General features: G+C 42.3%; 1 protein-coding gene across 2 annotated transcripts in view; it reads left to right on the plus strand.

The window, feature by feature from the left end:
* Zfyve9 (zinc finger FYVE-type containing 9) overlaps positions 1 to 23,946 on the plus strand; it is a 103,331-nt gene that overhangs the window by 77,728 nt on the left and 1,657 nt on the right. For both annotated transcript variants that reach the window (XM_048351309.1, XM_048351310.1), the window contains 8 exons: positions 5,384 to 5,608; positions 7,713 to 7,795; positions 9,857 to 9,961; positions 14,454 to 14,604; positions 17,841 to 17,921; positions 19,756 to 19,918; positions 21,734 to 21,839; positions 23,454 to 23,630. In XM_048351309.1, the coding sequence (XP_048207266.1) occupies positions 5,384 to 5,608; positions 7,713 to 7,795; positions 9,857 to 9,961; positions 14,454 to 14,604; positions 17,841 to 17,921; positions 19,756 to 19,918; positions 21,734 to 21,839; positions 23,454 to 23,630 (1,091 nt within the window). The remainder of the gene's footprint in view (positions 1 to 5,383; positions 5,609 to 7,712; positions 7,796 to 9,856; positions 9,962 to 14,453; positions 14,605 to 17,840; positions 17,922 to 19,755; positions 19,919 to 21,733; positions 21,840 to 23,453; positions 23,631 to 23,946) is intronic.

Below are 23,946 nucleotides of genomic sequence, written 5' to 3' on the forward strand. Positions count from 1 at the left end.
AGAAAATTTCAAATCACTAAAGTCAAATAAAATAAAAATACATCATACCTTACCTTATGGGATATAAGAAAGATAATTCTAAAATAAAGTATTATAAATGCCTATATTAAAAAAAATTAGAAGCTGGGTGCTGGTGCCTCATGCCTATAATCCTAGCCAGTCAAGAGGCTAAGAACTGAGGACTGCAGTTCATTGCCAGCCTGGGCAGGAAAGTCTGTGAGATTCTTATCTCCAATTAACAACCAGAAAGCCAGAAGTAGAGCTGTGATTCAAAGTGGTAGAGCACTAGCCTGGAGCAAAAATTGCTCAAGGACAGTGCCTAGGCCCTGTGTTCAAGCCCCAGGACTGACCCCCAAGAATTAATTTTAAAAAAATATATATATATATATTAGACTTCATTCCATTGAGGATGAAATGGCTTTTAACAAGCCATCTCTAACATGCTTCCTGTGCATAGTAGTGCATTTCTGTAATCCCAGCATTCAGAACTCAGAGTAGGAGCATGCTCGAACTATAATCAGATTGTACCTACAATCCATCTCAAGATGGACCTGAGTCACTAGAACCTGTATTTCTTTAAGCAACTTTGAGCTTACAAAACAAACACTAGAACTGAAGCAGAATTAGAGATAAATGCAGAATGGCTTGTATAAAATAGAATTTATATGTTCTAGCTGGTGTCTTAAGTAAGAGAAGTGATTGAGCCATTAGGATTGGCTCCCCTCTCTTGTAAGTGTGGCTCACTCCCACTGTCCCCCATCCTTCTAGATAGTGCTAGCAACAGGAAAAGAGTTCTGCTGGCATTTTACCCTCTACCAGATGTCCTGTATGTTAGTTGGTTTTTCATTGTTGTGACAAATACTTGACAGAATCAAGAGAAGAAAGATTTCCTTTGCTTCCTGGTCTCAGAGGGTTTGATCATCTCTGTTGTCTCTAAGCTGTGGTGACACAGAGCATCATGGGCGGTAGCATGTATTGGAGCTAAGCTCCACCAACCGGTGGCCAGGAAGTTGAGAGGAGACAGAGAAAAAGACTGGGGACTGAATGGCTTAATCCACTGATGAAGGCAGAGCCCTCATGATCCAATCCACTCTCAATAGCACTGCCATCTGGGGACTAAGCTTGCAACATATGAGTTTTTGAAGCTCACACTTCATATCCAAACCATCACACTCTGGATGCAACTATCCAGAGTCCAATCTCTATCCCAAAGGCCACCATGGGGGCCCTGACAGACAAAAACAAAATGTAGACATTCATGCTAAAGTCCTACATCATCAAGTCAAAACCAAGCTGTTAAGCTAATCTTCAACAGAGTGAAACAAGTTTTGGATGGCATGATGAGAGAGGTCCTTCTGCTTTAAATTTTTCTAGATGAGTAACTTTGAAATGACAAATCTGCTTTTTAATTTGTTTCAGTTTTCCCGAGTCCTTTCCTATCTTTTCTCCTTTTCTTGGCCCATCTGGAACATTTATGCTGTTTTATAGGATGAAGTGGTGCCCAATTCTAGAGTTGCAATAAGAGCTAGTTAACAGCTTCATGGTAAAGTTTTGTCTTTTGTTATGCCAAGTCGCAAGAAGACCTCCAAGAAGGCCACCGAGACTCAGACGTTCCGAAATGCAAAAGCAAGGCAAGGCTTTATTCAAGCGAGCTGCAACTCGGGCCTCATCCTACCCACCGACACAGCGGAGGTTAGGAGGAAGCCCCAAGCTGCGATTGCACAGGGCTTATAAAGGCAAAAAACAAAGTTACAGCCATCAGGTGTTCAAGCAAGCAAGATTAGGATACAGGTACAAATCTGATTGGCTCAGGGCTCGAGGCATTCTGGGGGCAGTTAGAGTTAAGCATTCCCAGCGGTTAGAGTTCTTGACCAGCTGGGCCCTAATAAACTTGTCCTGGGTTTGCTCACAGGGCGTGCTTATCTCAGGTTCACGTGGTAAAGTGGGGTTCGCATGGTGAAGTGGGGCCTGACTTCAAAGTCTGGCACTTCATTTTAACATGGAAGACACATATAACCCAGTGGGTCTGTTTTATTGAATACTCTCATCATAAAGTGCCAATATAAATTATTGATTCAAGATCTTTAAAGAGTCTTACAGTTTTTATTTTCTTTGTCCAATTTTTACTGCTAGGGTTTTTTTGGGGGGTAAAGATTTAAACCTGTGGAATGTTACTTGTCAATAGATGAGGTGATTAGTGAGAATAGAAATTAAATCACTTACTAGATAATGATCTACAATTTTTAAAAAGGAAATAAATGTTTACGGGATGAAAGATGTATGTGATAACATAAGGAGACATGGTGAAAAATGAATAGGAAGGTGTTAAGTATGAGGAGCAGAAAGATAAATAAAAGAAAATCTCTGGAAGCCAAGCACTAATGACTCATACCTGTGATTCTAGCTACTCAAGAGAGTGAGATTTGAGAACCAAGGTTTGTAGCCTGTCCAAACAGACTAATCCAAAAGACTCTTATCTCCAATTAACAAACAAAAGGCTGAAGTGAGAGTGTGGCTCAAATGATAGAGATGTGAGCAAGAGTTACAGGCCCAGAGTTCAAGCCCCAGTCCCATCACCCAAGAAAAAAACCTGTATAAAAATGACCAGTAATTGGTTCTAGGCCCTAACAGCAGAATCCCAAAGGAATAATAAGTGACCACCTTGAATTCCAAGGAACATTTCTCTTTACCTCTGAGTTGTATCATATGCTATATCTTAGTTCATTTTGTACTCCTATAATAGTGTGCCATCGACTCAGTAATTTATAGTGAACATAAAATTACTTTTCACATTTCTGGAGGCCAGGGAGTCTAATATGGTTAGGGAGGGACTAGCATCTGGAGAGGACATTCTTTTTTTTTGGCCAGTCCTGGGGCTTGGACTCAGGGCCTGAGCACTGTCCCTGGCTTCCTCTTGCTCAAGGCTAGCACTCTGCCACTTGAGCCACAGCGCCACTTCTGGCCATTTTCTGTATATGTGGTGCTTGGGAATCGAACCCAGGGCCTCATGTATATGAGGCAGGCACTCTTGCCACTAGGCCATATCCCCAGCCCCTGGAGAGAACATTCTTTTTTTTTTATTATTATTAATTGAACATAAATTTTTTTACAAGGTGTTGTGCAAAGAGGGTGCAGTTACATAGTAGGGCAGTGTGTACATTTCTTGTGATATCTTACAATGGAGAGAACATTCTTGATATGTCTTCTCATAGTGAAAGGACCAATACAACGCAAAAGAAGGGACCACATGGGCTGGGGATATGGCCTAGTGGCAAGAGTGCTCGACTCGTATACATGAAGCCCTGGGTTTGATTCCCCAGCACCACTTATACAGAAAACGGCCAGAAGTGGCGCTGTGGCTCAAGCGGTAGCGTGCTGGCCTTGAGCAAAAGAAGCCCGGGCAATGCTCAGGCCCTGAGTCCAAGCCCCGGACTGGCAAAAAAAAAAAAAAAAAAGAAGGGATCACATGTCTCATTTTCTAACAAATCCACTCCAGTGATAACACCATCCACTCACTCTGCCCTTGTGATCTACTAACTTAATTAAGTTCTACCTCTTAATGCTGTTGTATTAGGAATTAAGGTTCCAACACATTTTTCTCCCAGAGGCTAATTTTATTTTATTTTTATTTTTTGTTTATTAATTGAACATAAATTTTTTTACAAGGTGTTGTGCAAAAAGGGTACAGTTACATAGTAGGGCAGTGTGTACATTTCTTGTGATATCTTACATCCTGTTTTTCTATCCCTTGTCTAGGTCAGGTAGACATATATACAATATACAATGTATCAAGAACATATACAGTATTCACAGACTTGGTCTCTACTGTCTCTCCATCTCCCTTGGTTAACAGTCATATATCAGGGAGATCATGCCCCTTTGTTTTCTGTGTTCTAGGCTTGTCTCGCTCAACATTATTTGTTCGAGTTCTGACCATTTCCCTGCGAACAACAATATTTCACCATTCCTAATCGCTATGTAGTATTCCATTGTGTATAAGTACCATATTTTTTGGATCCATTCATCTGTGGAGGGGCATCTGGGTTGTTTCCATATTTTGGCTATTGTGAATTGTGCCACGATAAACATGGAAGTACAAATGTCTTTTTGATATCTTGGGTTTTGCTGTTTAGGATAGATGCCTAGGAGTGTTATGGCTGGGTCATAGGGTAGGTCTATATTGAGCTTTTTGAGAAACCTCCATACTGTTCTCCAAAGTGGTTGTACTAATTTGCACTCCCACCAACAATGGAGAAGGGTTCCAGAGGCTAATTTTAAATCATAGCACATATGAGAGCTTTAGAGGAATACTACATGGGCTTTCTATTATGGAGGGATAAAATCTTCCTTCTTTTATTTTACATCCTTCCCTTCCCCTGCAAACTCCTTTGACTTTTACATTGGTATGGCATATTCCTCTCCTTTTTGTTTTGTTTTATACCAGTCCCCAGTCTTTAATCCAGGGCCTAGGCACTGTCCTTGAGCTTTTTTTCCCTTAAGGCTAGTGCTCTACCACTTATACCACAGATCCATGTCCAGTTTATTCGGTGATTAATTGAAGATAAGTTTCATGGACTTCCCTGCCCAGGCTGGCTTCTAATCTCAGTCCTCAGATCTCTACCACTTGAGTAGTTAGGATTACAGACATGAGCCATCGGTGCTCAGCTTGGAATATTTCTTATTATCTCTTAGAACTGTGGGATTTAACAGGGTAGTAAACTATCAGTGTTGAATTTGGGAATCTGATCACCTAACTACCAACTGCTCTACCCCTAACTGCCTGCTAGATGCCTGCTAGAAAATATGATTGAACAATACCAAAAAAAAAAAGAAAAAGAAAAAGAGAAATATCTAAATATGCTTAATAATGGAGGGACAAAGGGTGAACAAATGCAGCAACAGTACTCACTAACCACTATGTTGAAAATGGACTATACAACTTGTGGGTGAGGATGGGAGGGAAAAACTGGGAGAGAGTAAGGGAAGGGGTGACATTTTCCATAAAGAAATGTACTCATTACCTAACTTATATAACTTTAACCCCTTTGTACAACACCGTTTTTGTTTGTTTGTTTTTGTCAGTCACAGGGCTTGAACTCAGGGCCTGGGTGCTGCCCCTGAGCTCTTTTGCTCAAGGCTAGCACTCTACCACTTTGAGTCACAGCACCCACTTCTGATTTTTGAGTGGTTAATAAAAGGGAAGAGTCTCACAGACTTTGCTGCCCAGGCTATCTTTGAATGCTCATCCTCAGTTCTGAGCCTCTTATGTAGTTAGGATTTTAGGTGTGAGCCACCAGCACTCAGCTTGTACATCACCTTTATACAAAAAATAAATAAATAAATAAATAAATAAATAAATAAATAAATATGTTTTCTGTTTTAGGAAATGTGGTGGGCAACTTGGGACATTCTTTCTTCAGTCAGAGTTTCCTTGGCAGTAAAGAACATGGTGGATTTTTGTATGTGACATCTACCTACCAGTCGTTGCAGGACCTAGTACTTCCAACCCCACCTTACTTGTTTGGGATTCTCATCCAGAAATGGGAAACTCCTTGGGCTAAAGTGTTTCCCATTCGACTAATGTTGAGACTTGGAGCAGAGTATCGACGTAAGTAGTAAAAGTGCTTTCTTCTGAGCCACTGATTTAAATATAGTTTTGAGATGCTCAGAGTGCTCTCTGCAGTGGCCCTGCTTGATACAATTCAGCAGAAATGGTCATCTGAAAGAGCTAGACCACATATGGCCAATGTTACCACTTTCTTTGGCTAAGTCTCAGTTTTTTGGGAAGATTTGAAAGTATCAAATGAAGAAATTGATGGTATTTACTGCGTTTTAAATTTACAGTTTATGGTTCTTTTGATAAAACATGATCTTCAAAAATAATAATTTGGACATTAATTTTTACAGTATATCATTAGTATATGGTGAGCATATTCATTGTTATTTGGTTAAAAATAGCTATGAAAATTACTTAACAGATATTGGAAGCTAGTAGCATGAGATCACTCCCAATCCGTAAGGTAGGCTACTGAAGATAGGCTTCTTTGCCCATTGTTATAGCAATGCAACTAAGTTTGAGGTGTTGGTTTCAAATGAAAGGTTAAATTCAGGCTTTATTTTAAACTATGTATCTTCACCTACTTGAAAGTAACATGGTCTAGAATCAAATCATTCACATTCTCACTTCTACTGCTTACTAGCTTTATAACTTTGGGCACATTATTTGAGTTTTCCATTTATCAGTTTCTCAAGATTGTCAGGGTTTTTTGTTTTTATTTGTAAACTGTAGGCTTTAAGGATTTATTTATTTTTATTTATTTATTTATTATTATTATTTTTTTTTGGCCAGTCCTGGGCCTTGGACTCAGGGCCTGAGTACTGTCCCTGGCTTCTTCCCGCTCAAGGCTAGCACTCTGCCACTTGAGCCACAGCGCCACTTCTGGCCGTTTTCTGTATATGTGGTGCTGGGGAATCGAACCTAGGGCCTCGTGTATCCGAGGCAGGCACTCTTGCCGCTAGGCTATATCCCCAGCCCCGGATTTATTTTTCTTGCATTGTGTTTATTATTTATGTGGTGCCAAGGAACTGAACCCAGGGCTTCATGCATGCTAGGCAAGCACTCCACCACTAAGCCACATTTCCTGCCCCTAAACTGGAGATTTTATATATTATATTGAATTGTTCAAAGGTCAGGTGAACTACTATTTTTTGCCAGTCCTGGAGCTTGAACTCAGGGCCTGGGCACTATCCCTGAGCTGCTTTTTTGCTCAATGCTAACACTCTACTACTTGAGCTACAGTGCCACTTTTGGCTTTTTCTGTTTATGTGGTACTGAGGAATCGAACCTAGGACCTTGTGCATGGAAGGCAAGCATTCTACCACTAAGCCACATTCCCAGCCCTGAAACACTATTTTATAAGCCCTAAAACAGTATATCTTTGCAAGGTAGTCAACTTTATTCTTTTATTCATTAATTTATTCATACAATAAGAATTTAATAAAGGCTTATCATATATCATGATACATGGTTATAGACCTTTAGTAATCATTGCAAAGAAGCCATACAGAACTCATAGTTAAAATAGTATGTTGTGTTAAAAACCCATACTCACAGTTAAGTCCTTTAGGAATTCTAAGATGAGATCTAATTAACAAAGAATGTAGAATTAACAAAGAATGTAGAATTAACAGATCTAATTAACAAAGAATGTAACAAAGAATTAACAAAGAAGAAACATCTCTTGGACAAAGATGCCTCTTACTGAACTCTGCTAACGGAAGCAGGAAAGGGAAGGATCTTATGCAGAGGAAGCATGACTTGTTCGAGCATTTCAAAATATAAAAATCTGAGGGATGAGCCTAGTATTTGACTCTCCTAAGGAAGGTCTGCTTAGGGGATAGATATAAAGAAGAGAATGGGAGAATTGGGGGATGTTTGTTTCCTGGATCATATCAGTCCAGTTTGAACAAGATTGCTTCATAAGACCTAGTGAGTCATTTTTGAAACAGCTGCATCAAAAGACTTACTGTGGTCATCAAAACATTCTGCTCAGGATTTGTCTGCTACCATGCTAAATACTTTCTGAGCCCTAAATTTGGTATATTCTGATGAGCCAGAAGGGTTGTGTCATGAAAATTACATTAGCCGTGATATGTTTTTTTTTTAGAATTTTAAATTGCCAAACTTAGTCTGATCATTTCTTATTCCATAGTTTATCCTTGCCCACTGTTCAGCGTCAGATTTCGGAAGCCATTATTTGGAGAGACGGGGCATACCATCATGAATCTTCTTGCAGTAAGTTGAGAAGTTTTTTTTCCTACTGGAGTTTATATAAGAAGAAAGAAAATTATTTTATTATTTCATTGACAGCATGCCCTTAGTGTTTCAAGAAGGTAAACATGTAGGCCAGAGAGAACAAGACATATACAGTTTTTGGAAGACAGGGAATTCTGGATAACAGAGTAAAAGATTCCAACTCCAATTAGACACTTATTTATATAAGTGAACCTTAAAGGATCAGAGACACTACAAAAATATATTACCTAGCACTTTATCTTTTCTTTCTTTTTTTTTTTTTTTGCCAGTCCTGGGCCTTGGACTCAGGGCCTGAGCACTGTCCCTGGCTTCTTCCCGCTCAAGGCTAGCACTCTGCCACTTGAGCCACAGCGCCGCTTCTGGCCGTTTTCTGTATATGTGGTGCTGGGGAATTGAACCCAGGGCCTCATGCATACAAGACAAGCACTCTTGCCACTAGGCCATATCCCCAGCCCCCTAGCATTTTATCTTGATACCTTTTTTTTTCTACTTTTTTTTTTTTTTTTGCCAGTCCTGGGGCTTGAACTCAGGGCCTGGGCACTGTCCCTGAGCTTCTTTTTACTCAAGGCTAGTGCTCTACCACTTGAACCACAGCACCACTTCTGCCTTTCTCTGTTTATGTGATCCTGCAGCTTGAACTCAGAAGGCCTGCGTACTGTCCCTGAACTTTTGTGCTTGAGTCTAGCACTCTTCCACTTGAGCCACAGCTCCATTTCCAGCCTTTTGGTAGTTGAATTGGAGATAAGAGTCTCAGGGGCTTTTCTGCTTGGGCTAGCTTTGAACTGTAATCCTCAGATCTCAGCCTTCTGAGTAGTTAGAATTACAGGCATGAGCCATTGATGCCTGGCCTACCTGAGTTATTTTTATTGGGTTTATGTTTTCTACTTTTGCTTACACTTATAACCTAATGCTTATAGGGAAGTCAGATCTATAAAAACAGGGACGAAACCTTGAAGTCAAAAGTTTTTGTGGGGCTGGGGATATGGCCTAGTGGCAACAGTGCTTGCCTCGTATACATGAGGCCCTGGGTTCGATTCCCCAACACCACATATACAGAAAATGGCCAGAAATGGCGCTGTGGCTTAAGTGGCAGAGTGCTAGCCTTGAGCAAGAAGAAGCCAGGGACAGTGCTCAGGCCCTGAGTCCAAGCCCCAGGACTGGCCAAAAAAAAAAAAATTGTGATAGTTGGCATTCTGGTGGATATTTGTTATGTCACTACTTGTTTTATATTCTTTTTTTTTGGCCAGTCCTGGGCCTTGGACTCAGGGCCTGAGCACTGTCCCTGGCTTCTTCCCGCTCAAGGCTAGCACTCCGCCACTTGAGCCACAGCGCCGCTTCTGGCCGTTTTCTGTATATGTGGTGCTGGGGAATCGAACCTAGGGCCTCGTGTATCTGAGGCAGGCACTCTTGCCACTAGGCTATATCCCCAGCCCGTTATGTCACTACTTGGAAGGGTTAGGTAGGAAGACTGCAAGATGGAGGCCAGCCTGGGCTACCTGGAAACACCTTGTCTCCCATCCCCTCCCTAAAAAGGCTTTGTGGTAACCTATAAAAACGTATGAAATCTAGTTGTATACAGTCAGTTTGGCCTTGACCAGCTGCTGTTGCTCCTTTGGCTTCAGCCACATTGAATATGGTATGTGCACTTACATTTCCCTACACATAGCTCTTGAGTCCAGACATTAGAGAATAAGAAGACTAAATCCAGTAAGAGTCCCTGCCCCATTGGAATTTACCCTAAATAACACAGTGAACAAAAGAAATATTAAAAATGTTAAATGATGATAAAGCAGAGTAAGTGTTCAAGTATTGGTTTAATGTCAAGTAGAAGAGGTATAGGAAATTATTTGGTTTACTTCCTAATAAGTGTTTACAGTCTTATAGAGCTAGAATATATGCAGTAGCATTGCATTATACATTTTCTAATTGCTTAAATAGAGTTGTTCAGTATTGGTATGCTTTTCCCTTTTGTTGTATTCCTGTTAATCAACTCTTGCGATTGATGAATTCCTTATTCTATTTCAATCTGTTTTTACTCAGGACTTCAGAAATTACCAATATACTTTGCCAATAGTTCAGGGGTTGGTAGTTGACATGGAAGTTCGGAAAACAAGCATCAAAATACCCAGCAACAGATACAATGAGGTAAGATTAACCATGAAGGAAAATTCTTCATAATTGAATAATACAATAAAGGTGAAAAGTACATGATTACATATACATTTTCTATATTTTCTCAAATACTTAAAATTTTTTATTAGCATAAGTTGATTTTACACAAGGACTTCATTGTGATTTATTTTTTTCCAGTCCTGGGGCTTGAACTCAGGGCCTCAGCACTGTCCCTGACTTCTTTTTGCTCTTTCTGGCACTTGAGCCACAGCGCCACTTCTGGCCTTTTTTTTTTTTTTTTTTTTTGGCCAGTCCTGGGCCTTGGACTCAGGGCCTGAGCACTATCCCTGGCTTCCTTTTGCTCAAGGCTAGCACTCTGCCACTTGAGCCACAGTGCCACTTCTGGCCATTTTCTGTATATGTGGTGCTGGGGAATCGAACCCAGGGCCTCATGTATACGAGGCAAGCTCTCTTGCCACTAGGCCATATCCCCAGCCCCAGCCTCTTTCTTTTTTTTTTTTTTTTTTTTAAAGATTTATTTATTTATTTTTTTCGGCCAGTCCTGGGGCTTGGACTCAGGGCCTGAGCACTGTCCCTGGCTTCTTTTTGCTCAAGGCTAGCACTCTGGCACTTAAGCCACAGCGCCACTTCTGGTCATTTTCTGTATATGTGGTGCTGAGGAATCGAACCCAGGGCCTCATGTATATGAGGCAGGCACTCTTGCCACTAGGCCATATCCCCAGCCCCTACTTCTGACCTTTTCTATATATGTGGTGCTGAGGAATCGAACCCAGGGCTTCATGCATGGTAGGCAGGCACTCTGCCACTAAGCCACATTCCCAGCCCTCTCATTGTGATTTTTATAGCATGTCTACAATATATGTTGATTAAGCTGATAAGTTTCATTATACTATTTTCATACACATAAATAATATACTTCTGTAGTATTCACACACTCACCTCCCATCACCCTGTTCTTTCCCTCTTTTCCCATCACCTGGTTCCCTCCCCACCTAGTCCCACTATTACAGTCATGTCACATTATTATTTTTAGGTTGAGATTCCACATATGAAAACATCTAATATTTCACTTTCTGTGTTTGGCTATTCTTGCTTAAATTAACATGATGATCTTTAGTTCCAAACATTTCCCGGGGAAGAAAGTCCAAGAGACTCCTATCTCTAATTAAATCACAGAAAATATTGGAAATGGATCTGTGGCTCAAATGCTAGCCTTGAGCAAAAGGAGCTCAGGGACAGTGACCAGGCACAGAGTCCAAGCCTCAGGTCTGGCAATAAAATAAAATAAAATATTTTTTAAAAATGAATAAAGTTTTGTTAGCCTTTGCTCAAACCCAAAAAGACAGGAACAGGGTTTATATTGGTTGTGATATAATGAAAGTATCTGTGAAATCAGGTATTTATACAGTTCTCCATCTTGTGTGGTTTGGATTGGAAGTTGGTCTGAATGGCCACTGGAGCTTCTTTCCCACTCTGATCCTAAAATAGGAGTTTGGGTTTATTTTCATTCCAAAGTACACATAATCTTCAGAGAAGTGTGAAATTACAAAAGCATAATTTCAAAGGTTCCTTGTATCACTAGCGAGAGCAGATGGCACTCAAATCTGTTTGAGAAATGTTTGTTTTTTTGGCCTTCAAGGAATAGATTTATTTTAGAGAAAGAAGAGCCTTCTCCAGTAGTTGCTGATTCTGTTTGGAAGGAACCAGAAGAGTTAGCCCAAGGTCCTTCTAATGCAAGAAAGAGGCAGTATTGATTATTTTTACGGTTATTCCTAGTTTATATGTGAAATACGGTATTTCACCATGGATATGAATTCAGATGAAGGATCCCTGAGAAGAGAAGCTATGTCATGATACTTCTGTAACTTGTGTATGGCCACTGACAGAAATAAACTATGACTCTAGGACATGGGGCTTCCAGCCAATCTCCTAGCTTTCCTTGTCTTTCGGAATTCACAACCTTGTTGCCACTTTTAATCTTGAGACCATCTGTTCTAATCTTACGATTTTTATGTCAAACATCACAAAATATCCTGGGCTCTACCATCATCCTTCCTCTCTCAGAAATCAGTTTCTGTTTCTGTGTATCCACTTTTCTGATGTTATTTCTTGCTCATCTTGGAGAATCCAAGGGCTCAGCCTTGTCTTATTTGTCTCTGTCCATTTCCGTGGTGATCTAGTGCTATAGGTTTAAATAGAGTCTCTTTGCCTGATGGCTTTCAGCCTGAGTCTCTCCCCTGTTTTTTGTTTTGTTTTGTTTTGTTTTGCCAGTCCTGGGCCTTGGACTCAGGGCCTGAGCACTGTCCCTGGCTTCTTCCCGCTCAAGGCTAGCACTCTGCCACCTGAGCCACAGCGCCACTTCTGGCCGTTTTCTGTATATGTGGTGCTGGGGAATCGAACCCAGGGCCTCATGTATACGAGGCAAGCTCTGTCGCCACTAGGCCATATCCCCAGCCTCTCCCCTGTTTTATAGACTTGACTATGATACTGCCCATGTGACATCTCTACTAGCAGAGCCTCTCAGGCTAGCAAGTTTACTGAGACCTCTTGAACGTCCTTCTAAATGTGTTGTTCCAAACAGTGCCTTCTTCCTTCCAGTTACTCATCAGAAAACTTTGGAGTTATCTTTTTTTTTGTAACCTTTTTGTGATGCCGACGGTCAAACCTAGAGGCCCAGGTGTGCAAGGCAAGTGCTCTACCACTGAGCTAAATCCTCGGCCTTGAGGAGTGATATTTGAACCTTCTTTCTCTTGTTCCCTGGAAGATAATCCAGCTGCTTAGGAAGTTTCTCTTGCTCAACCTACCCCCCAAAATATCTGCAATCCAATTGTATCTTAGTCCCTGGACCATTCTGGTCCTTGACCTGGATTTGTGTGATAGACTCCTTAGCCTCCTGTCTGATCTAACTGTTAGCATTTCTTGCCTCTGTTCTCAGAACAGCAGCCCAACTGATGCTGTTAAAACTGTCATAACAAGAGAGAATGAGGAAGGCTGGGAATGTGGCTTAGTGGTAGAGTGTTCGCCGCATGTATGAAGCCCTGGGTTTCACTTCCTGAGCACCACATAAATAGAAAAAGCCGGAAGTGGCGCTGTGGCTCAAGTGGTAGAGTGCTAGCCTTGAGCAAAAAGAACCCAGGGACAGTGCTCAGGCCCTGAATTCAAGCCCTAAAAAAAAAAAAGAAGAAGAAGAAGTAGCCCTGCATGTGAAGACGCAGTTAGCAGGGAGGCCAGGCACCAAAGCTGGCTTGAGATAAGAGCAGAAGCAGCGCCAGGATTGTTAGTGAACGCCAAGGTAGAAAAAATGTCATCTATCAGAACTGCGCTTGGATAAGTATAGAAGTATTATATGGAATGAATCTGAAATAATCAGGATTGTAGGAAAACAAGATTGTTCAAATTATGTCTAGAAAAGGAGTAATAAGGTCTTGAACTGAGATAAACATAAGTTAGGAAGATTTCCATGTCAGTCAGTAAGCCATGTGGGCATGCATGGTGGTGTACACTTGTGGTGGTATATACCTGTGGTTCCAGTTGCCCGGGGCGGGGGCATCCGTAGGGGAACTGTGCACAAGTAGGGCTACCATGGAAAAAAACATAAGATCCTACCTGGGAAATAAGGAAAGCAACAACAACAATAGGGCCAAGGCAGTACAAGTGGTAGAATGACTTGTTTAACAAGTGCAAAGCCCTGAGATCAAACCCTTTTACTGAAAAAATATTAGTAATTCACTTCTTTGAAGATCTCCAAAGTAAGTTAGTAAAATTGAGAAACATTGAGTTTCATAGGTTTGTAGAAGAAAGATTTAAGGCCCTTAATAGGGGCTGGGAATATGGCCTAGTGGCAAGAGTGCTTACCTCCCATACATGAAGCCCTGGGTTCAATTCCCCAGCACCACATATACAGAAAATGGCCAGAAGTGGCGCTGTGGCTCAAGTGGCAGAGTGCTAGCCTTGAGCAAAAAGAAGCCAGGGACAGTGGTCAGGCCCTGAGTCCAAGCCCCAGGACTGGCAAAAAAAAAGACCCTTAATATTGAAAAAGAAGGCATTTGTACTTAAATATGGAACATTTTTAGCACTGAATTTAGAGTACTGTAGTTAGCTAAGCTGATTTTGTTAGTTCAGTGCAACAATAAAAAGACAAAAATGAATGCATAATATGTGTATAGCTTATAGTACAAATTAATTATAAACCATATAGGGAACTTTTTTTTTTTGCCAGTCCTGGGGCTTGAACTCAGATCCTGAGCACTGTCCCTGGCTTCTTTTTGCTCAAGGCTTGCACTCTACATCTTGAGACACAGTGACCACTTCTGGCTTTTTCCATTTATGTAGTGCTGAGGAATTGAACCCAGAGCTTCATGTATACAGGGAAAGCACTCTACCACTAGGCCATATTCCCAGCCATTCTGTTCATTTTTTTTGTCTTTGAGATGCATTTATACCATGTCACACAAGAAAATGCCATTCTTCCCAAAATAAGGTTAGCCCTCTTCTCTGATTACAGATGATGAAAGCCATGAACAAGTCCAATGAACATGTCCTGGCAGGAGGTGCCTGCTTCAATGAAAAAGCAGACTCTCACCTTGTTTGTGTACAGAATGACGATGGAAACTATCAGACCCAGGCAATCAGTATTCACAATCAGCCCAGGAAAGGTAAGCATTTGGGATAGTTGAGATTTTTGACATCAGAAATCATTTCTGGACTTGGAGCACTGGATATCTCACCCCATAACACTTTGTAGATAGGTGACCACAAACAAATTAGTGACCTTTCCAAGCGTATTCTTCTAAATACTTTGAATGGTCAGAGTTGCAAATGGAATCTCCCTTTTTAAAAAATCATTCTTTGGGCTGGGGATATGGCCTAGTGGCAAGAGTGCTTGCCTCCTATACATGAGGCCCTGGGTTCACTTCCCCAGCACCACATATACAGAAAATGGCCAGAAGTGGCGCTGTGGCTCAGTGGCAGAGTGCTAGCCTTGAGCAAAAAGAAGCCAGGGGGCTGGGGATATAGCCTAGTGGCAAGAGTGGCTGCCTCGGATACACGAGGCCCTAGGTTCGATTCCCCAGCACCACGTATACAGAAAACGGCCAGAAGCCACGCTGTGGCTCAAGTGGCAGAGTGCTAGCCTTGAGCGGGAAGAAGCCAGGGACAGTGCTCAGGCCCTGAGTCCAAGGCCCAGGACTGGCCAAAAAAAACAAAAAAACAAAACAAAAAAAAAAGAAGCCAGGGACAGTGCTCAGGCCCTGAGTCCAAGCCCCAGGACTAGCAAAAAATAAAATAAAATAAATATCATTCTTTATTTTTTATTATCATTTATTTATTTATTGCCAGTCCTGGGGCTTGAACTCAGGGCCTGGGCACTGTCCCTGGCTTCTTTTTGCTCAAGGCTAGCACTCTACCACTTAAGCCACAGCACCACTTCCACCTTTTTCTGTTTTTGTGGTACTGAGCAATCAAGCCTAGGGCTTCATGCATGCTAAGCTACCACTCTGCCTCTAGCCACATTCCCAGCCCTTCACTTTTTTATTTTTATTTTTGGGTTTTTGAATATTTTTGGTTATGTTTTAAGTAGTTGTAGATTGGAGTTGCGATTCATCAAAGCATTATATGATCAGTGTCACCCAAGGGAAACATTTTAAAGGCTGTTTCAAGATATTGAAAAGCCAACATTGAAGGTAAGATTAGGCTCCGGTAGATTTGAAGCTTGTTGGATGACCATACTGAAGGAAAACATCTAGGTTCAGTCCTATTCAGAATGTGATCTGGGGCTGGGAATATGGCCTAGTAGTAGAGTGCTTACCTCATATGCATGAAGCCCTGGGTTTGATTCCTCAATACCACATATATAGAAAAAGCTGATGGGGCTGGGAGTATGGCCTAGTGGCAAGAGTGCTTGCCTCGTATACATGAAGCCCTGGGTTCAATTCCCTAGCACCATATATACAGAAAACGGCCAGAAGTGGCGCTGTGGCTCAAGCGGAAGATTGCTAGCCTTGAGCAAAAAGAAGCCAGGGACAGTGCTCAGGCCCTGAGTTCAAGCCCCAGGTCTGGCAAAAAACAAACAAAGTATGATTTTATCACTTAGGAAATATAATGAAGAATTTGCTTATTCATCAGATAGATCTGCTAACCAAAACTATTCAAATGCACATTAGAACTTGAGAAGCCTTGCTACTCAGAATGTTTTCTCAGGTTCTATGATTTAAAATCATGTCCCTATAAACAGTGAAAGTCTTCATTAATAAATGAAGTGTGAGAAATCCTGGGTAAACAAGTTTAAATGAGTCTTTGCCACACGGTTTTTCAGACCTTTTCTCTTCTTCTTTTTTTTTGGCCCGTCCTGGAGCTTGAACTCAGAGCCTGGGCACTGTCCCTGGCTTCTTTTGTTCAAGGCTAGCACTCTACCACTTGAGCCACAGCAACCCTTCTGACTTTTTCTGTGTATGTGGTGCCAAGAAATTGAACCCAGAGCTTCATGCATGCTAGGCAAGCACTCTACCACTAAGCCACATTCCCAGCCCTTCTCAGACCCTTTGACAAGCTGATGACTGTTCTCATTTTCCAAGAGGATAGTGTCTATCTTTTCCCAAATTTATTTGACCACAAATAATGTTTTTCTTCAGTGTATCTCCGAAAATTACATGGTTCTACACTTTAATTTATGAAATACTTCTCTAGTAGACAAATAGTAGGTCTCTCTCTCTCTATATATAGACATACAATATATATAGTATATGTAAAAATGTACAGTAGATCCTCAATGTATTCAGTCAGTTGTTTAGTAGAGGAAATAAATATATATGTATGTATATTCAATATAAAAAATAAAGTAGAGGGGCTGGGAATATGGCCTAGTCATAGAGTGCTTGCCTTGTATACATGAAGCCCTGGGTTCGATTCCTCAGTACCACATATAGGCCAGAAGTGGCACTGTAGTTCAAGTAGTAGAGTGCTATCCTTGAGCAAAAAGAAGCCAGGGACAGTGCTCAGGCCCTGAGTCCAAGCTCCAGGACTTGCAAAAATCAATCGATAAATCAATAAATAGATAAATAAATAAAGTAGATAAGTCTATAATGTTCCCTGTTAGTCAAGTGGTATCTAGAATATACAAGTAAGTTCTATTCAGCCAGGCGCTGGTGGCTCATGCCTATAACCCAACTGAGGTCATGATTCAAAGGCAGCCCAGGCAAGAAAGTCCATGAGACTCTTATTTCCAGTTAATCACAGAAAAAGTTGGAAGTAGAACTGTGACTCAAGTGGTAGAGCACTAGCCCTGAGCAAAAGGAGCTTAGGGACCATGTCTAAGCTGAGTTCAAGCTCCAGGACTGGCAAAACAAAACAACAGGAAAAAAAAACAAATACATTCAAAACATTGCTAATGTAAGTCTACTGAGAAAACTAATGACTACCAGGAAATAATTTTAAGACCTCTGAAAAATTAAAACCGAGGTCAAAGAAAGATTTGTTTAAAGTGTAAATGCTTAGCCTGAAAAGTAATACATTAGAAGAGTACAAAAATTAACAACTTCTCTACTTTTAATGGTATGGAGGGTGGGCATTGGTGGTTCATGCCTATAATCCTAGCTACTCAGGAGGCTGAAATTTGAGGATCACAGTTCAGAGTCTGTCTAAGCAGGAAAATTCTTGAGTTTTTTTTTGTGTTGTGTGTGTTTGTTTTGTTTTTTGCCAGTCCTGAGCAGTGTCCCTGAGCTTCTTTTTGCTCAAGGCTAGCACTCTACCACTTGAGCCACAGCGCCACTTCTGGCCTTTTCTGTTTATGTGGTACTGAGGAATCAATCCCAGAGTTTCATGCGTGCTAGGCAAGCACTCTACCACGAAGCCACATCCCAGCCCCCTGACAGGTTATTTCTATTGCTGTTTCTAGTGACTGGTGCCAGTTTCTTTGTGTTCAGTGGCGCTCTAAAATCCTCTTCAGGATACCTTGCCAAGTCCAGCATCGTGGAAGGTAATGTATGCATTGTTTACTCCATTTGTGCAAGTTCAGTCCTAATTATACAGGAAAAAATGCAAGCAACATTAAGAGAAGCCTTGCTGTTTCTACTGTTGATGTCTGGCCTCACTTATTCAGTGGCTTGCTACTCTTAACCATATTAAAACTGCTATGGGACCTGGCCATAGTGCCTCTTGCCGACTTGGAGCACTGAGGCGAGATCACATGAGTCCAGGCACTCCAGACTAGTGCAGGCAACACTGTAAGATCCTATCTCAAAAGCAGACAGTGGCCAGCGCTGGCGGCTCACACCTGTAATCCTAGCTACTCAGAAGGCTGAGATCTGAGGATTGTGTCTCAAAGCCATCTGGGGCAGGAAAGTCTGGGAGACTCTTATCTCCAATTAACCACCAGAAAACTGGGAGTGGCGCTGTAGCTCAAGTGGTAGAGTGCTAGCCTTGAGCTGAAGATGGGACAGCACCCAGGCCCAGAGTTCAAGCTCCAGGACCTACAAGAAGAAAAGAGGGCTGGGGATATAGCCTAGTGGCAAGAGTGCCTGCCTCGGATACACGAGGCCCTAGGTTCGATTCCCCAGCACCACATATACAGAAAACGGCCAGAAGCGGCGCTGTGGCTCAAGTGGCGGAGTGCTAGCCTTGAGCGGGAAGAAGCCAGGGACAGTGCTCAGGCCCTGAGTCCAAGGCCCAGGACTGGCCAAAAAAAAAAAAAAAAAAAAAAAAAAAAGAAGAAAAGAAAAAGGTTTTAAGTCTAGTCTTACTCAAACTAAAGATACTAATTCCTGTATGGCCAAATGTAAAGTATTGTTGAAATTGTGCCATTACAACTGTGGTTAAAATGATCAATTGAAATAGCACATTCTTACAAATGCAAAGCAGTTAAATATTGTTTATATTTTCAGACTATGAATTTCTTTCTTTCTTTTTTTTTTTTTTTTTGCCAGTCCTGGGCCTTGGACTCAGGGCCTGAGCACTGTCCCTGGCTTCCTTTTGCTCAAGGCTAGCACTCTGCCACTTGAGCCACAGCGCCACTTCTGGCCGTTTTCCATATGTGTGGTATTGGGGAATTGAACCCAGGGCTTCATGTATACGAGGCAAGCTCTCTTGCCACTAGGCCATATTCCCAGCCCTATTGTGTATTTTAGTAGAGCAGTTGGCTACCTATTTATAAACTTTTGAGATTCTTTTGTGATTATTTCAGCTGACAGTGATGCAGTGCAATTGCTTAGTATATGACATTTACACTCATTATTTACTTTCCACTCATGCAGGTAGCAACTGAAACAATAGTTACCATATGTTGGCTATGTAATCCATATGCAGCTCTTTAATAGAGTTGCTTTATTGTTAGTCAATACATGTATTTATTCCCCAACTTATTCCTGTAGTTTATTCAGTGGTTTTTAAACCAGCATTTACTGGGCATTCATTCTACGCTGGGCAATCAGAGTAAGATGCAACAGATGGCAGTGCGAACAAATAAATACAATCAGAGCATGGCAAATGCAAGAGAGGAAATGGGAACAGATTGTTCTGTGAGGCCAGAGGAGCAAGGAGACCCTGTGGAATTTTCCTCATTGAGCACCCTTGGTAGGGTCTGAAATGAAATGGACAGGCCGCTGTTTAAGCAGAGCTCGTCTTGGCATTTGCTTTCATAGCTCCTTCAGTGAGTGAGAGTCAGCTCAAAGAAGAAAACCTTTTTGTATCTGTCAGCTTTGGGGAGCAGAGGGAAGCTTTATTTACCTTGGAGGGACCCGCTAGATGCAGGGACTGCATTTCATCTGCCCCTCCCAAGCGTTGCATTGCTTCCATGCACACTGTCTCCTTCTTAGATGGCGTTATGGTCCAGATCACTGCAGAGAACATGGATTCCTTGCGGCAGGCGCTTCGGGAGATGAAGGACTTCACTATCACCTGTGGCAAGGCCGACGCCGAGGATCCCCAGGAACAGATCCGCATTCAGTGGGTGGATGACGACCGGAACGTTAACAAGGGGTACGCGCAGCGGCACCCTCCCCCCGGCACCCCTTTCTCCTCTGTCACAGTACCTGGCATGTTTGATTAGAAAGACGAGCCCTTTCAGAGCAAAGGGGGACAAGGACATGAGGAGGGAGAGAGGGAAGGAGAAAGAGAGGGCAGAAAAGGAGAAAAAGAAAATGGGACAAAAAGCCAGGAAAGGGGCTGGGGATATGGCCTAGTGGCTAGAGTGCTTGCCTCATATACATGAGGCCCTAGGTTTGATTCCCCAGCACCACATATACAGAAAATGGCCAGAAGTGGCGCTGTGGCTCAAGTGGCAGAGTGCTAGCCTTGAGCAAAAAGAAGCCAGGGACAGTGCTCAGGCCCTGAGTCCAAGCCCCAGGACTGACAAAAAAAAAAAAAAAAAAAAGCCAGGAAAGAAACAAACCTCTTGAACTTAGTAATTCAGTTTGTGATACATAGCTTTCATTCCTTGCTTGTCCCAACTTATCTAGGCTTCTTGCTTCCAGGTATTCTGACACACTAAGGCACTTTTTAATATCTGTACATTCACACACACACCCCTTTATTGTTGAGTGGTTCTGAACTCTACCATTTGAGCCACACCCCTCACCCTCATTTGCTTTAGTCATTATCACAGAAGGTCTCTCCTTTATCCCAGGTGGCCCTGGGCACCTTAGCAGTGAAGGACTTTGTAGATTCTGGACATTGGACACTGGCTCAGCCATTCACGTCAGCACTTGGACAAATAATTTTGTTTTCAGTTATGGGGTAGAATCTAGAGGCCTAGGCATTCTCTACCATTGTTGCTCTACCACTGAGCTAGGAATGTGTCCTAGCCTTAGTTCTTCATTAACAGTCATGCAGCTCCTACGTTCTGGCCCAGTGGGTCAGTACTGGAAATACAGCACACAAAGATGACAATATCATACTCCCTCCCCTTTAGACATTTATTTGCAAAACACATGCAGACTTTTGGAGAATTGTATGATGAATGCCACAGCGTCGGGAGCAGAGCATAGACCAAGTTGGGATGTGTGAGTGTTGACTGAAAGGAATGTTGGTGCGTTGCGGCGTGGCTCAATTGGTAGAGTGCCTACCTAGCAAGTGTTAGGCCCTGAGTACTATCCCCAGGACTGCCAAAAGATGGGGGGAGGGGCTGGGGATATGGCCTAGTGGCAACAGAGCTTGCCTCGTATACATGAGGCCCTGGGTTCGATTCCCCAGCACCACATATACAGAAACTGCCAGAAGTGGCGCTGTGGCTCAGGTGGCAGAGTGCTAGCCTTGAGCAAAAAGAAGCCAGAGACAGTGCTCAGGCCCCGAGTCCAAGGCCCAGGACTGGCAAAAAAAAAAAAAAGATGGGGGGGAAAAGGAATCCTGGGAAAAGATAAGCCTTGATTAAATGATTTGTTATATTAAAGAGAAAGAGTTCCTGAGAAAGAATCTCTCTTTTTTTTGGCCAGTCCTGGGCCTTGGACTCAGGGCCTGAGCACTGTCCCTGGCTTCTTTTTGCTCTAGGCTAGCACTCTGCCACTTGAGCCACAGCGCCACTTCTGGCCGTTTTCTGTATATGTGGTGCTGGGGAATCGAACCCAGGGCCTCATGTATACAAGGCAAGCACTCTTGCCGCTAGGCCATATCCCCAGCCCCCTCTCTCTTTTTTTTTTTAAGTGTGTGTTTGAATTATTTCCACATACAGGCCCTGTCGTATAATTTTGTACAATGGCTTTTGCTAGGATATGCTGCACAGATGTGTTCAGCAAGGCCTCTGGTGTGATTACCAGCAGCACTTAACAGTTTTCTGTCTTTTCCTTTCCTCTGTTTTAGGGTCATCAGTCCTATAGATGGAAAATCAATGGAATCTATAACAAATGTGAAGATATTCCATGGATCAGAGTATAAAGCAAATGGGAAAGTCATCAGATGGACAGAGGTAAGGAAATGGATGTTAGCATCCTTGATGTGCATCGAGCACAACTTTTTGCTACAGCTGAGAGACACATTCTGGATTAATTCTGACAGATTAAAAAAAACTCAGAAAAAAATTCTTTTCATTTCCCTACTCTATTACTGGGAAGAAATCTCAATAAGTACAACCTATAGCACTCTGATGTCTCTTCCTTCCTTTGAACTAGCTTTCAGAGATTTATTTGCATTAGAATTCAAGAAGACTGTAATTCGTGTGTATATACAATCTTTGTTGTGTTCTTTAGAATGTTGAGTTGGTCATGCTACACTTATAGTTAAATAAATCCATCTCTGATAACATGTTCTTTAAAAAAAAACTATTTCACAATAATTAAAGGTCAGAGATGAAGTAATTTGTCAGAGATTACAAGGCAAATAAGTAATGACAAGTTCTGATTCAAAGCCAGATTCGATAACTCTTAAGTTCTTACATGAAAACAGTATTAGCAACTCATCTAGGAACAAGATGAGCAGGACTGGGATCCTGTTTGTGAGTAAGAACTGTACAAATCAGGGCTGGGAATATGGCCTCGTGGTAAAGTCCAAGCCCCAGGACTGGCAAAAAATAAATAAATAAAAGAACCATACAAATCAGAAAGTTTAAGAGTAAATACTTACATCCTAACTCTCTCTCTTTTTGGCGGTCGTAGGGTTTGAACTCAGGGCCTAGGTGCTGATCCTGAGCTTTTCTGCTCAAGGCTAGCACTCTACTACTTTGAGCCACAGTGCCCTGGCTGGCTTTGAACTGCGATCCTCGGATCTCAGTCTCCCGAGTAGTTAGGATTACAGGCATGAGCTACCAGTGCCCAGCAAGGATAGTTATTATTCTTTTAAAAAATTATTTTGTGTCAGCTGTGGGGTTTGAACTTAGAACCTGGGTGCTGTCTCTGATCTCTTTTGCTCAAGGCTAGTGCTCTACCACTTTGAACCCCACTTCCCCTAACTCTTTTAACTGCTTTTGCATCTCATTTATACTCATTTCTAAAATAAAGAAAGATAAGATCTCTAGGATTCCTTTCAGCTTAAAGTGATTTCTGGCTTTCTGTTTCACACTAAAAAATTGAGGCCACAGAGTCAAGTGTCATCCAGCTGCACAGAGCTGGTGGGAGGACACCAGCGAGACCAGGGCCATCGGTTCAAGTGGGCCGGGCTTGTCCTGCTTCATAGCAGACTTTGTGTTTTCACATCTTTTGGTGCCCTACTTTTTCTGGCCCAAGAGCTTTGTGCATCATGCTCCTGTCAGGCCATTTTGCTTACCTTAAGAAAATCAGGATGCTGGGCTGGGGATATGGCCTAGTGGCAAGAGTGCTTGCCTTGTATACATTAGGCCCTGGGTTCGATTCCCCAGCACCACATATACAGAAAACGGCCAGAAGTGGCGCTGTGGCTCAAGTGGCAGAGTGCTAGCCTTGAGCAAAAAAGAAGCCAGGGACAGTGCTCAGGCCCTGAGTCCAAGGCTCAGGACTGGCCAAAAAAAAAAAGAAAAGAAAATCAGGATGCTTACATGCAACAAGCTAATCCCCTTGGGTTTTTTGAACATTTAGTCAGAAAGTAAAAGTACCTTTTGTTTGGGGAACAGGTATTTTTCCTAGAAAATGAGGACCAGCATAATTGCCTGAGCGACCCGGCAGATCATAGCAGACTGACGGAGCACGTGGCCAAGGCTTTTTGTCTTGCTCTCTGTCCCCACCTAAAGCTTCTGAAGGAAGATGGAATGACAAAACTGGGCTTACGTGTGACCCTCGACTCAGATCAGGTAAGAAGGGCCTTGTAGACAGCTGGCATCGGGCAGCATATATTTCCTGCTCATGAGTTTTCCTGAGTCAGCCTAAAGCTTAACTCTCCAGGCCTCTGGCCTGAACAGAGGTGACATTCTGATGTCCCCTCTAGCAGTAATCTCCTCAGATATGCTTCTTGATCAGACTCCCAGGACCATTGGACTATGACCCCTTCACCTTCATTGCTTCCCTTCTTACTTGGAGGAAGGGAGGGGCTAGTGAAGACTTGCCACCCCAGTCACTGTACCACACTAGCCCTAAGCTTGTTTTCTTAATCTAACTAGAGCAAGTTTG

Source organism: Perognathus longimembris, chromosome 7 (assembly GCF_023159225.1).
Source record: "Perognathus longimembris pacificus isolate PPM17 chromosome 7, ASM2315922v1, whole genome shotgun sequence".
Classification (NCBI taxonomy): Eukaryota; Metazoa; Chordata; class Mammalia; order Rodentia; family Heteromyidae; genus Perognathus; species Perognathus longimembris.